Here is a 15,763-nt window from a genome sequence, read left to right as displayed (position 1 = left end):
GAATGGAAAGATATATTGTGATATAAAAGCAGGATTCTACACACTTTTTATCTACACCGACATCATAGAACATCAGCGTGTAGGTGACAGCTTTGTACCATTGCTGCTCGCTGTCGATATTACGGGTGGAAATAACGAAATTATTACGCATCGTTATATCGATCCAGACTATGTGCCTGTCAGTAAACATCATTTTGACCGTTATGGTGACCCCGACATATACAGCAATTATTACAGAACACAAGCAGGAAATGGCCTACCTGGATTTCATGGTAGTTCATACATGTATGGCCGTGGAATAGGTGGTGTGTTTAGGAACTTATTCAGGATGGCAGTACCTTTGTTTAGGCGTGGGTTTGAAATTGTAAAACCACATATGAAAACAGCAGCACAGGGTATAGCAAAGGATGTGGTGAGCCGTGTGTCCTCAGCTGTTATGAATAAAATGAATAATGGTCCACAAGAGGGAACTGGCATTGTGTATATTGCTAACAAGAGAAAAACAAAAAGAAAGCATGATATTGCTTTTCCACCAATGTTAACACAACACATAATTAAAAACCGTGCACGCAAAAGCAGAAAGAGACAGAGGCCACCAAGGCGTTCACCAGGTGACATCTTCTAATAACCACACAGTTGTCATTAAAAAAAAAAAAAAAAAAAGCTATGGCGTTTATTCATAATGGATCCTTAGAATGTGCCAAGTCAGAATTGGATATCTTTCAAATACAGCCTACACAAACAAGTATAGAAAAATCACTCTATGTGGAAATACAACCCCTGACAGCAATTATTGAAAATGCACCTTTAGAGTTCTATATAGCTGGAAGTGGAGATCATTATTTTGATCTGAACAACACCCTTTTGTTCATAACATGCAAAATTGTTAAACAAGACAATACACCACCTCCTGAGGGGGCCCGAGTCAGCCTCATCAACTATCCACTGTCCACACTGTTTAATCAAGTGGATGTCACATTAGGAGACAGACTTGTATCACAATCAAATAATCTTTACGCTTACCGTGGGTACATTGAAACAATTCTTAATTATAGTGCTGATACACTATCAACGCAATTCACAGGTGGACTGTTTTATAAAGATACAGCGGGTCACCATGACACACGTGTCTTGGGTGGAGACAATCAAGGTTTTAACAAAAGAGCGCACATGTTAGAAAGGGGTAAAACTATTGAATTACTAGGTCATCTTCACAGTGACCTGTTTTTCCAAGAAAAGTTAATGTTAAACGGAATTGATTTGAAAATAAAACTTACTAGAAATAAAGATGCATTTTGTCTTATGTCTGCAGAAGCAGAACAGTATAAAGTACAAATCTTGAATGCATCACTTTTTGTCAAAAGAGTGCAAATATCACCAGCAGTGCGAATAGGTCATGCGCAAGGCCTGCTAACAGCAAATGCAAAATATGCTCTGGATAGAGTCGGACTGAAAGTGTATTCTATCGCTGCAGGTAGCCGTGTATGTAATCAAGAAAATTTATTTCTGGGACAATTACCAAAGCTTGTGGTTATAGGATTTGTAGACAATGATGCCTTCTCAGGAGCTTATGACAAGAATCCACTATGTTTCAAACACAACCATGTAAATTTTGCTGCACTCTATCTGGATGGTGAGCAAATACCAACAAAGCCATTTCAACCAGATTTTGAAAATGGAAATGCAGTACGTGAATATATTTCTCTAGTGAACATTGCAGGAAAGCAGAATTGTGGCTCTGCAATCCTAATTAACAGAGATGAATATATAAATGGATACACCCTTTTTGCCTTTGATCTCACACCCGATGGAGAAAGTGGATCTCATTATTCCCTTATACGTAGCGGAAATTTGAGAGCTGAGATTCGATTTTCAAGAGCACTTGAGAGAACTGTTAACATGATTGTATACAGTGTTTTTGACAACATTATTGAAATCAATCAAAGACGAGAAGTTTTGTATGATTATTTATAAAAGAAAAAGAAAAAAAATGAATACATTGGAAATAAATAGAATTTTAGCAGCTGATCCATATGCACGTTCTACTTTTGTTGGCGTATTTCCATGTGATTTACTGCCAAAGCAGAAATTAACAAACTATCCTGCATGTTTTATTATTAACACTGACCCCCATACAAATGCTGGAGAACATTGGGTTTCCATTTTTTTTGATGATAAGAGGACTGGCTATTTCTTTGACTCTTACGGTATACCACCAGGAGACCCCATATTTCCTAAATCATTTTTAATTTTCTTAAAAAGGAATGCAAAGCGTATAGTATTTCAGAATAAACAGTTACAAGATACGTTTTCTATTGTATGTGGTGAATATTGTATATTTTTTATACATTGTATGGCTAAAGGTATGAGGTTTAATAAAGTGTTGAGCTACTTTTCATCAGATTTTAAAAAAAATGATAAAATAGTGTCTTATTTTTTAAGGGATTGTAAACAATTATGGCGTACAAGAATTATATGTAATGAACATGTCCAGACATGCAGACCTTGCTGTAATCAGACGTAAACACTCACGTGATCAAAGCTGTTACATTAAATATTTTCTTTTTATTGTATTGTTTATAATAATCATTTAATAAAAATTGTTAAACATACATTCATTGTTGTTCTTCTTTATTTCTCAATTATAATTAAATAAAATTAACATAATATTCAAGAATAAAGAAAAGTTAAAATAAAAAAAGAAAAAAATCCCCCCCTCCCTTTGAGAGTTGTGACAGCCCCATGATGTGAGACACCATGGGGGCTGGGGTCTATATAAGCAGAGCAACAAAACACTGCTTACATCAACATTTGCCAAGAATGGAGAAGACTGAAATGAACATTTCATCACTAGTCTATGAAACGGTAATTATTTCTTTATTTTTAATCTATAATATATTGTTATATTTTTATTTATATTTATGTTTTTTTAAAATTTACAGTTTTATTTTTATGTTCTGATTCTGTTTTAAAATAACTGAATGACTTGGTTTTTGTTATATTTTTTTTTGTTTAATTATTTGTTATTGTTGTAAAACTTAAAGGGTCTACCATAGAATTGTTATTGTTTTTAAAGATAGATAACCCCTTTATTACGCATTCCCCAGTTCTGCATAACCAACACTAGTCTATGAAACGGTAATTATTTCTTTATTTTTAATCTATAATATATTGTTATATTTCTATTTATATTTAGGTTTTTAAAATTTACAGTTTTATTTTTTATGTTCTGTTTCTGTTTTTAAATAACTGGATGACTTGGCTTTTGTTAAATTTTATTTTGTTTAATTATTTGTTATTGGTATAATACTTAAAGGGACGGTCTACCATAGAATTGTTATTGTTTTTAAAGATAGATAATCGCTTTATTACCCATTCCCCAGTTTTGCATACATTTGTTATTGTTTTTTTAAAGATAGATAATCCCTTTATATTATATTAGGGGGTGCAATAGTGCTATATTTAGTTTAACATGGTGCTATATTTAGTTTAACACTAACACAGCACAGTATTCAATAAATACTGTAGCTGTAAAATAGTGTCAAATACTGTAGTAAAATTTTTGCCAGACTATAGCACTAAGACACAGACTTTAACTAACATACAGTATATTAGGGGTGCAATAGTGGTATATTTAGTTTAACATGGTGCTATATTTAGTTTAACACTAACACAGCACAGCATTCAATAAATACTGTAGCTGTAAAATAGTGACAAATACTGTAGTAAAATTTGCCAGACTATAGCACTAAGACACAGATCCCACAGTAATGAAGCTAGTGAATTTTCTCCCAATATCACTATGATTGCTGTAAAGTGAGGTATACCTTTAGTTACAGTCTGTATAGAATACTAGCAATTTGTGACACGTCTTTAATATTGTGTATTTGTGTCTATATCCTACTGTTGTTTACATCACAAAATCCTTAAAAGCTATAATTTTTTTATTTATTTTTTTAAGGATGCAGAAATTCAGAGAATATATGATGATTTTAGTGTGCCTTTTTCTGAGTGTAAGTAATTAATTTATTTACATTTGTTCAAGTTCAAGTTTAAATATAAATATATATTTATATATATATTTTAACAGGTGTAACATTTGATACAGAATTGCTGGAAATTGTAGATGCTGTTGAACAAATGGGTAAGCCTGTGGAAATGAAAATGTGTTTAATTAGCTGTTTTCTTTTCAGTGTGAATAGTGATTATAATCTCTATTTTAACAGATTTTACAAAAATCAACAATGCAGATGTTAATGAAATATTTCCTGACCGTACTAATTTGACAAGTCCCTGTGTAAGCAGATTGGAGATGCAGACACCAAAGAGACCTTGTAAAACAGATTTAAAACGACAGCTGAATTTTAACAGAATTGATGGCCCTACTGATTGTGGGAGTGATAAAATACAACAGGCACCAAAAAGTGGTTAGTCTATGAGTGATGTTCGTTAAAACCTATTCCTATTTTTTTTTTTATTTTATTTTTTTAAATTATATATTTTTTTATTTTAACAGATGTAACATTGAAACCTAAAACAACAGTCGTTACGGCAATAGTTCACAAGCAACCAGTAAATAAGGTTCCCAATGAATGTGTAAAACAAGCACTAAAAGCCTCTACTACTGGTGAGTTCAAATTGTTGGGGTCTCTTGTTATTTTGTATTTACTTAGAATTAAAAGCACAATACTTTACAATTATTTATTTTTTCCACTAGTCTCATCACGCTCCAGAAGTAAACAAACACACCCCATTTCATCTGTGGCTTCTAGAAAATCTATAGCTGTAGAAGACATCATAACCACCATTGATGATGATGAAAAGTCTCCAACAGCAGTACCCACACATTGTAGAGCCAAGGGTTTTTCTAACAATCCAAAAAAATCTTTGAATTCTCTACAATTACCAGGTTTGGGACAGAAAACACAACACACAAACACAACTAAGAAATCATGTGTTAAAAGAAAACCTAGTGGTGAGAATAATGCTCAAAATATAAAAAAAAGAACTATAGTAAAAAATTCTGGTAATATCTTAAAACCTGTTGTTCCACTGCAGGATATCACAAACACAGTAAAAAAGAACACATGTTTAAGCGTAGGGGCTCCACGGATATGTAGTTCAAGGTGTGAGAGCTTAGAAGCAGTTATCATTCAAAAAGACATTACCATTAACAATCTTCTAGAGACTATCAACAGTATTCTAAAGACCAGTAATCTATATTTTCAACAGACACCCATGACAAATTGACTAGACATGGTTGGCAGGGGAATTCGACGTAGTAGGGGGCGACGGTGGTCGCTAAGAAGACAGTATAGAAATAGAGCTGTCAGAAAAGCAATAAAGATATTACGGCATGTTGACCGACTAAAACATAGTATGTTATCCAGGGAGTTGGGTAACCAAGCACTAAATATGAGACAAAACTCAGATAGGTATCATGTATCTCAGGGCACAACTCCTGTATCAGAAACACAATTACCCCACCAATCAGAAACTGTAGATTGCCAATCACCCCCTGAGCAAGAGCTTCAACATAATGCTGGACAGCATCAAAGTGACCCACCTGTCATTTTACAACACATAGATGGGTACCAAAGAAACATTAATCGTTTTGGTGCTGTTATGTATTATGAGCATTTCAGGTTTGTAAACCTAGATAAGTTAAGATCGTTTGAATCAGCAGTTCAGGGCGTGCATGAAGCTATACAAACAGTTCTACATAATTTGCAATCTGAAGTAAGACCTGGTGACCTAGTTCAGTTAAGATTTGAAGGTGATGGATTTGACAGGCCTTTATATTCCTTAAGAAAGGGCATGGATGGTCTAGATGCTGAGTCTTTTTTAAACAATGTATCTGGTTTGTTGCAAAGCAATGCCGAGTGTATAGGTAGTGGTTGTTTAAGACTTGTGATCATAATTCTTAGAAACAGGGCTGGTGGTGTTATGAAACGTAGGAAGATACGTTCAACTACATATAGTTCACTCATAAACACAAAAAGACGTTGGCTATTTAATTTTAACAACTATGACTCTAACTTGTGCTTGGCTGCTAGTCTCAAAGCTCTTTTAGATGAAAATCGTAACATTACTGATTCAGAACTAATAGTACAAGCCAGAGAGATGCACAAAACACTGTGCATACCAGATGAACATCTTGTTAATTTTAGTGACATTCAGGCTTTTGAAAAGCTATTGAATGTCACTATTAAAATACTTTACCATAATCAGGGTTCTTGGCAGTATTTTTATACTGATGGACCCTGTAAGGATAAAGTGCTGTTTGTTTTGCATCACAATGAGCACTATTACGGCATAAAAAACATCAAAGCTTTTATAGGTCATGATTATTTTTGTCAGTATTGCCACTCTATTTTTCACCACAAGAATAATCACTCTTGTAAATATTTTTGCAGAACATGTCACAGACAGAATTGTGTTGAGGTTAAAGTTGAAATATGTAGATGCCTTAGTTGTCGTTTGGTTTGTCGCTCAGTTGAGTGTTTGGCTTTGCATAATGCTTTAGCACAAGAGGGTAAGGTAGAGTGTCATACCAAAGTGTATTGTGACATGTGTTGTGCATATGTTAGGAAAGATGGTCATGACTGTACACCCCCAACATGTAGCATATGCCAGGGTGAAATTGACATTTTTGACACACATCTCTGTTACATGACGCCATACAAACCACCAAAAAAAGAGACAGATTACATTGTTTATGATTTTGAATGTATGCAGGAAACAGGTGTTCATATACCTAATTACGTTTATGCTAAAAAGTTAGATGATTCAAAGTCATGGGAGTTTCAGGGGTCTGATTGTTTGAAGGATTTTGTGAACCATTTTGTTACAACGAAATTCCAGTCTGTTACATTTATAGCACATAACGGTGGTAGATATGATTCCTATTTAGTGGTTCAACAGCTAATTAAAGAGAAATTAGCAATTAAGTTGTTGGCGCAAGGTGGTAAACTCTTGTGTGTCACAGTGCCTGACTTAAAAATCCGTTTTATAGATTCTCTAAATTTTCTACCAATGAAACTCAGCAAACTGCCGAAAGCCCTAGGTTTTAAAGAATCTAAAGGCCATTTTCCTCATTTTTTTAACACAGTCCAAAATCAAAACTATATAGGGTCTATGCCCTGTGTAGACCACTATGGTGTTGAGTACATGATGCCCGATGAGAAAGCTGAATTTTTGAAGTGGTATGAAGAGAATAAGCATGAGACATTTGACTTTCAGACTGCTCTTAAAATCTACTGTAAACAAGATGTTGAGGTTTTAAGACTTGCATGTGTGTGTTTTAGAGAAAGCGTAATGGACATGACTTGGACAGAAACAATCAAATTTAACAAAAATGGTGAGTTGATTGAAGACATAAACTGTATTGACCCGTTTCAACTCACCACATTAGCATCAGTGTGTATGGCTATGTACAGATTCAAATTCTTACCTAATCACACTATTGCAATACTCCCTTGTGATAATTATCACAAAACGCAAAAACGCTACTCTACACCAGCCATTCAGTGGTTGATGTATGTTGCACATAAGGAGGGTATTGCAATACAACATGCTTTACGCGGTGGTGAGCGCAGGGTAGGTAAATACTGCTTGGATGGCTATGCTGTAATAAACAATGTTCCTACAGCTTTTGAATTTCAAGGTTGTTTTTACCATGGCTGCCCTGTTTGTTACAATGAAAATGATACAAATGAGGTAACAGACTCCACATACAGTCAGCTGTATAATAAATACATTGTTAAAAAGCTTTTTTTACAGTCGTGCGGATTTGAGGTCAGAGTGCTGTGGGAACACGAGTGGTTGGATATGTTAGCCAAAGACAAAGAGCTGCAAGCTTTTATTATTAAAAACGAGTTCCCACAGCCCTTGGACCCCAGAGATGCACTTTACGGTGGTCGCACAAATGCGATTAAACTGTACCACAAAACAGCACCTGGTGAAAGTATCCACTACTATGACTTTACAAGTTTGTACCCCTTTGTGAACAAGACAAAAGCTTACCCTGTAGGACACCCAAGAATTATTTATGAGAATTTCAGGAACATGAATTTTTATTTTGGTTTGGCGAAAGTAAAAATGCTTCCACCTAGAGGTTTATTTTTTCCGGTCCTACCTTTAAAATTAAATGGTAAGCTCATGTTCCCACTTTGCTTGACCTGTGCCACCAATAACAGCGTGACACAGTGTGATCATAGTGATGAACAACGCGCTCTGACTGGCACATGGTGTACAATTGAAATACAATTAGCTGTGGAAAAAGGATATAAAATTTCTAAAATCTATGAGATTTGGCATTTTGAAAATTATAAAAAAAATCTGTTTGAAAACTACATTAAACTACATCTCAGGGATAAACAGGAAGCTTCTGGCTACCCTGCATGGTGTACTGATGATGAAAAAAAGACACAGTACATCCAAGATTACAAAAAAAAAGAGGATGTAGAATTAAGACCAAATCATATCACAGTAAACTCTGCAAAAAGACACATTTCTAAATTGTTTCTAAATTCCCTGTGGGGTAAGTTTGGTCAAAGAACTAATTTACCAAACACATGCATTGTGACAGACCCTGATGAGCTTTTCAGGTATGCTTTTTTACCATACTATGAGGTGTCTTCTTTGGATTTCATAGATGATGAAACAGCAATGCTTAGTTGGAAATATGCAAAAGAGAGGTACACAACCAGTAAAAATGTTAACATATTTATAGCTTGTTTTACTACAGCATATGCCAGACTTGAATTGTACAGAGTACTGGACAGTCTGCAAGAGAGGTGCCTCTATCATGACACAGATTCTGTAATATTTGTGAGCAAGGACGGTGACTGGAATCCACCTCTGGGTGATTATCTAGGGGAGTTAACTAGTGAACTACCGACCGGAGAACACATCACAGAATTTGTTTCTGCAGGCCCCAAGACGTATGGGTATAAACTGAGCAATGGAAAAACAAATCTTAAAGTAAAGGGGATAACCTTGAACAGTGCTAACACAGATATAATCAATTTTGAAAGCTTAAAAGACTTGGTGTTGGACTACCCTTTAAATTGTAACATAGACAATCAAAAAAGACTTGTGGTAGAGCAACAGTGTATTACCAGAAACAAACGCTACTGGCAGATTGAGACACGTCCATTAAGGAAAACACAAAAGTGTGTTTATACAAAAAGAAAGTTAGCACACGATTTTACGACACTACCATTTGGTTACTAATATAACACTAACAATGGACACGCGTTTGCAACACCCTTTTTCTTGTATTTTAGCAGGTCCTTCAAATTCAGGCAAAAGCTATTTTGTAAAACAAATTTTACAACATTCTGACACACTTCTGTCCCACAAACCTGATAATATTGTGTGGTTTTATGCATGCTGGCAAAAATTGTATGATGAATTATTATATACTTTTCCATATATTAAATTTATAGGTCTTCCAAACACATTTGTCGATGATGATTTATTTCCACCTGATAAAATTAATTTAACAATTGTTGATGATTTGATGGAAGCTGCCAGTGACAGTTCTGAAATTGAGAAGGTATTTACAAAATATGTACACCACAGGAACCTGAGTATCATGTATCTTGTACAAAATGTTTTTTGTCAGGGTAAAAAAAACAGAACTATCACTTTAAACACAAAATATATGGTACTTTTCAAAAACCCAAGAGATAAGTTACAAATCACTACTTTAGCACGACAGATGTACCCTGGGAAATCTAATTACTTTTTAGAAGCTTTTGAAGATGCCACACATATCCCTTATGGTTATTTGTTAGTAGATTTAAGAGCCACCACACCTGATGAGTTCAGGTTAAGAACATGTCTCTTCCCACCAGATACACCTGTTGCATATATTTTTAAAAAGTCGCCCTCTAAAAAGTAAAGTTTTTTTTGGTTTATCCATCATTCAACTTAAAACATTAGGAGTGTGTAAACATGTCTAGCAGGCTATTCCGCAATTGGGAAGCTTTAAAAACGTTAAGTCATGCCTCACCAACACAGAGAAAGACTATTTTACGTGGTGCTTCTACAGACTTAATATCTGCTATATGTGAAATAGCACTGAACATTTTAAAAGGTAGATTGCCCTTGACAGCAAAGCAGAAAGGACGTCTTAAAAAGTGGAGCAAAATTATAAAAAGTCTTAGTAATAGGACAATATCGATTAGCAAAAAGAAGAAGCTGGTAAATCAATCTGGTGGATTTTTAGCACCACTTTTAGGCTTTGCTATACCTCTACTGACAAGTCTGTTAACTAACCGTTAATGGAGCATACTCAAAAAATGTACCTGGTACCAAAACAGGATGTGGACCGCTTGAAACGTACACAACAGGGTGATACAGATATTCGTCACGCAGTTACAACACGATTGGATGATGAAATTGCTGATATCTTAAATAATTCTAATTTACCTGAAGATGTAAAAATTAAAAAGTACAATGCTGCATTGCAAAAATATCTGGTGTTTGCTAAACAAAATTCTAGAGACAATACTACTTTAAGACTTTTAATGCCCCCAGGAGAAACTATTCACACTGATAATAACACAAGTAGTGTATCTATTGAAAAGGGTGATAGAGTATTTCATGAAGTTGTTAACAATGTGCATGACAGGTTTAAGAAAAATGCTGAATTACTTCTTTCTAAAATGGCACAATCCAAACATATAACTAATTGGAATGATAATGGGGAGTTTGTTTACAAAAACCAAACAATTATTGGTTCAAACATACTAGACTTAGTACGTTGCGCTACACAAAGTCACAATGTGACCATGCGCAAAACACCGCAAGGTTGGGAGTCTTTTATGAAAGCTATGGCTGAACTGAATATTCCATCGTCAGTTATTGGTAATGCTAGAAAAAGGGATAATTTTGAACATCTAAAAATGGAAATTAGGGATATTACCCATTTACCAGAGACATTGCCGCAACATGATATTTTACCAGTACCTTCAACACCCACCATGGGACTAACCACACCTCAAGGTTACCTGACATCAAAGAAAAGACCTAGATCACTTTTTAATCCTTCAACGTGGTTGACTTTGTAAATTTTATCAAATGTTGTTTTCTGTATAAAACTTTTTTTTTCTGCTTTAGGACTCAAATAAAAGTTTTAAAAAAGAAAATAAATTCTGCGCTTTATTTAATCGCATTGAAATGTTACAAAATATCAGTTAAATGATACATAAAACATTAACACAATACTATTTAAAATAAAATTATATTGTTTATTATTTTAACATTAAAATAAATGTTAAAATGCTCTAAAAAGAAGCCATTAAAGGGAATTATTTTAACATTAAAATAAATGTTAAAATGCTCTTAGAAGAAGCCATAAAAGGGGCGTAAAATATGGAAAATAGTGGGCGGGTAGGGTGGAAATATTGGGAGGAGAGTGGGCGGGGATCTGCATATAAAGGGGCGGGGATCTGCCTATAAAGGGGCGTGAATCTGTCTATAAAGGGGCGTGAATTTGCCTATAAAGGGGCGGGGATTTGCCTATAAAGGGGCGTGGTTTGCATATAAAGGGGCGTGGTACCTGTCACATTAAGTTTGACGAGATATCCCTATTTGTACTACTCTCATTATATTATCACTCCTTGTAAACAAAACATCTTTCTTTTCTTAACTCTATCCAAGATAACAATTGAAATGAACATTTTAGTGCCTATCTTGCAGTGTGATTTAAGACAACTCAGTATTGACCAAGAGAAGTTAAAGGACTGGGGGTGGAGCACATGACAAAATGTCTGACAGTGAGAATTAGTAGGAAGTACATAGTACATTACCAATACTGCAGTATCCAATGTAACTTATATTTATACAACTGATTTTAAACATTTCTTTCAGGAGAAAATATTGTTTCATATAAATGATAGAAAACAAAGATTATAATATATTTATAAAGTTGTGATATGATCCCACTTAAATTGATTTTCTACCATTATGTTGTATAGATCTAGGAAGTTTCATATTTAAGGGGCAATTATAACACCCACTTAGTACAAACTGTACTAAATACTTGTGCTGAATCAATAGCACATATGTAATAACCTAATCAGCTGATCTGTATCACATGAATTGTTATGTGTACCTTTAATTATACCATGCATACAGTTAATCAGAACCATTATTTATTATAATCTGTCTAAACCATTTAATATACTTTTTACAGACACAGCCAGAGCACTGAGAGATATCAGGTATTGATGTAACTGGAGTGAATAAGGGAACCTTCTTCCTGAGCACAGACATTGGAGCCTGTTATCAGCATGAACTCATATGTGTTAGGTGAGTAAAATAGATATTATGCTGACTTTAATTACTGGCAAAATAGATCACGCATTAAACAAATATAAACTATTATATTTATATCTGCATCTTTAAGAACATTTGTGTCAGTGACGTTATAAAGATGGAGCAACCTCCATTGGACTGATGAGGAGGGTAAAAAATACTACTCCCCCCTCTGTCCTTTAAGACAGACCATGTCTAACAACTGCCTAACCTCACCCCCTGACCTGGTTCATTACTCAGAACACCTGCAACTCCACCTTACCCTGCCCTGACCTCGCTCATGGAACATCTATAACTGCACTTATGCCTACATTGTTCCCATGTGTGTAACACCCACAACTCAGTCATTTAGTTTACTATGATGTAGTAATGTTTACATTCTATGTCATCCTTTTTTAATTTGTGATTTACAGGTAAATACATTTAATAATACAAAACGGTTGGCATTTTGAGTATAAAAAAGTATTTTTAATTGAGATGGATTATATTATAATGAATACACAGTCTTATTTTTCTTTCTTCCATTTCTTTTTATGTAGACAAACACGTGAATAGTTCATATCCATCCTTCACTACAGAAAGCATCAGAATAATTCCACAAACTCCAATAGTCTTAGACACCAATGACTATTCACAAACATTGGGGATATCACAAAAGATATTAACAGACGATGGTGAATTGGCAGGAACTGTGCAGAAATCATTATGTACAGAGAGTAATTTAGTCATCAAACAAGAAGACAACATTTATGCCTTATCTAGTGAAATGATTATCCCAGAAGATAAACCACACACATTTACTGAGTTTTCAAAATATATTAAAGAAGGGAAAAGTCTACAGTCTAGCCAAATGATTCAAACAAAGGAGAAACCTTTCAAATCTACAGAATGTGAGAAAAGATTTAGATGGAAGTCTCATCTACTAGAACACCACAAAATTCACACAGGTGAGAAACCACACACATGTACTGAGTGCGGCAAATGTTTTACACGAAAGAGTGAGCTGAAAAATCATGAAAGGATTCACACAGGAGAAAAGCCTTTCACATGTACAGAGTGTGGAAAAAGTTTTACAGTAGAGAGTAATCTGAAAAAGCATGAAATGATTCACACAGGAGAAAAGCCTTTCACATGTACAGAGTGTGGTAAATGTTTTACACGAATAGATTGTCTGAAAACTCATGAAAGGAGTCACACAGGAGAAAAGCCTTTCACATGTACAGAGTGTGGAAAAAGTTTTACAGTAGAGAGTAATCTGAAAGAGCATGAACGGATTCACACAGGAGAAAAGCCTTTCACATGTACAGAGTGTGGAAAAAGTTTTACACAAAAGAGTCATCTGAAAACTCATGAAAGGATTCACACAGGGGAAAAGCCTTTCACATGTACAGAGTGTGGAAAAAGTTTTACAGTGGAGTGTAATCTGAAAGAGCATGAAAGGATTCACACAGGAGAAAAGCCTTTCACATGTACAGAGTGTGGAAAAAGTTTTACAGTAGAGAGTAATCTGAAAAAGCATGAAAGGATTCACACAGGAGAAAAGCCTTTCACATGTACAGAGTGTGGTAAATGTTTTACACGAATAGATTGTCTGAAAACTCATGAAAGGAGTCACACAGGGGAAAAGCCTTTCACATGTACAGAGTGTGGAAAATGTTTTAAACGAATAAGTAATCTGAAATATCATGAAAGAAGTCACACAGGTGAAAACTCTTTCACATGTACAGAGTGTGGGAAATGTTTTACAAAAAAGAGTCATCTAAATACTCATGGGAGGATTCACAAGGGAAGAAACCTTTCACATGTTTAGAAATTGGAAAAAAAAGGTTTTTATTGAAATTAGGTATCACAAAACACCAAATATTTACACACAAATAAACTTTATATACACAGTGTACAAACCTTTTTACAATTATCCTAAAGAGGACAAACTCTTGTAAATATAATCAGTTTAGCTTTGCTGGGCTGAGTCATTCGATTCTAATATTCAAATACAGAATTCCAACACTGCAGTACTATGTCTCAAACCATGTCTGCACAGAATGAAAATCCCTAGCTATATATATATATATATATATATATATAACACAATCACATTATCTGGAACACAACTGGGCTGGGTGGTGTGCTTTAACCAAAGGGTTAAAGCACACCACCCAGCCCAGGTGTGTTCCAGATAATGTGATTGTGGTATATATATATATATATATATATATATATATATATATATATATATAAAGCTAGGGGTTTTCGGATGTTAGGACCAGTCTATTTTGGGACACCTTGTAAGTGGTGACTGGCTTAGCAGAATATGGCCATATTGTGTGACTAAGATCCCATTTTTATTTAAAAGCATATTTAATAGGCAAAACTTTTTGCAGCATAAATATGTTAATAATATTGTGAGACAATGATCCCAATTTTATTTTAACAATTTAAAGAATATTTAGCAGACAAATATATTTTTTGAAGTATATATAAATATTTTATAAATATGTGGACTTAAGTGTTTGTATGTGCGCCAATACTTGTTGTTGTGTTGTAGATACCCCTCAAACCAAATGTTTTTTTGGGGGGGATGTTACCTGAGTTGCATGACTTATTGAAATTAGTTTTGCCCTGCAAAAAAAACATTGATCTAGATAGAGACAGTATTCTTGATACTCAACCCAAATGTAGTAAATCTAACCTCAGTGATGAAACCATGTTTATTACCCAATATAATATAAATCATAAAAAAATACATCACACTATCAACAAACATTGGCCCTTTTTTCAAAGAGATCCCATCTTGAAGAGTATTGTAAGCAATTGACCGATGACGGTATATAAAAGAGCTCCTACCCTTCAGAATATATTGGCACCCAGTAAAAGGGTTAAACACACTAATTTCAATAAGTCATGCAACTCAGGTAACATCCACAAAAAAAACTCATTTGGTTTGTATCTACAAATGCAACAAAAGAGGTTGTAATGCTTGCAAATACATTAAAGCAGGAGCAAAAAGCTTCAAGTCCAATAAGTCAGGGGAAACTTTCGAAATCACACACAGTTCTAATTGTGACTCCAGTAATGTAGCTTATCTTATAGATTGTTTATGTGGCCAGCAATATGTGGGGCACACCACAAGAGCTATGAGAACTAGATGGGGTGAACATAAGAGAAATTGTAAAAACAAAAAAATTAAATAGCATTCCTAATCATTGCAATACCCATCATTCTAATAATCCTTATATATATATATATATATATACACAGTGTATATATATATATATATATATATATATATATAGAGAGAGAGAGAGATAGAGAGATTTATGCCCATAGATCATATATCTAAATCTTCTGATTATAATCGATTAGTCAGACTTCGTCAGAGAGAAACCTTTTGGATTCATAAATTGCAGACCTTGTTCCCTCTTGGTTTAAAGAT

At 34.4% G+C, this 15,763-nt stretch overlaps 2 protein-coding genes across 2 annotated transcripts; both read left to right on the top strand.

The window, feature by feature from the left end:
* Positions 1-666: 666 nt before the first annotated feature.
* Positions 667-1,974, top strand: LOC128661272 (uncharacterized protein F54H12.2-like). The gene has a single exon (XM_053715546.1). It carries the CDS (start codon positions 667-669, stop codon positions 1,972-1,974), a length of 1,308 nt encoding a protein of 435 aa, XP_053571521.1.
* A 783-nt stretch (positions 1,975-2,757) lies between these two features.
* Positions 2,758-5,250, top strand: LOC128661271 (uncharacterized). The gene is made up of 6 exons (XM_053715545.1): positions 2,758-2,865; positions 3,962-4,013; positions 4,091-4,144; positions 4,227-4,427; positions 4,517-4,627; positions 4,718-5,250. Exons 1-6 carry the CDS (start codon positions 2,758-2,760, stop codon positions 5,248-5,250), a joined length of 1,059 nt encoding a protein of 352 aa, XP_053571520.1.
* The last annotated feature ends 10,513 nt before the right edge of the window (positions 5,251-15,763 follow it).

Source organism: Bombina bombina, chromosome 5 (genome assembly GCF_027579735.1).
Source record: "Bombina bombina isolate aBomBom1 chromosome 5, aBomBom1.pri, whole genome shotgun sequence".
Lineage (NCBI taxonomy): Eukaryota > Metazoa > Chordata > Amphibia > Anura > Bombinatoridae > Bombina > Bombina bombina.
The sequence above is the reverse complement of the archived record's forward strand: the minus strand, read 5'-3'. Positions and strand labels throughout refer to the sequence as shown.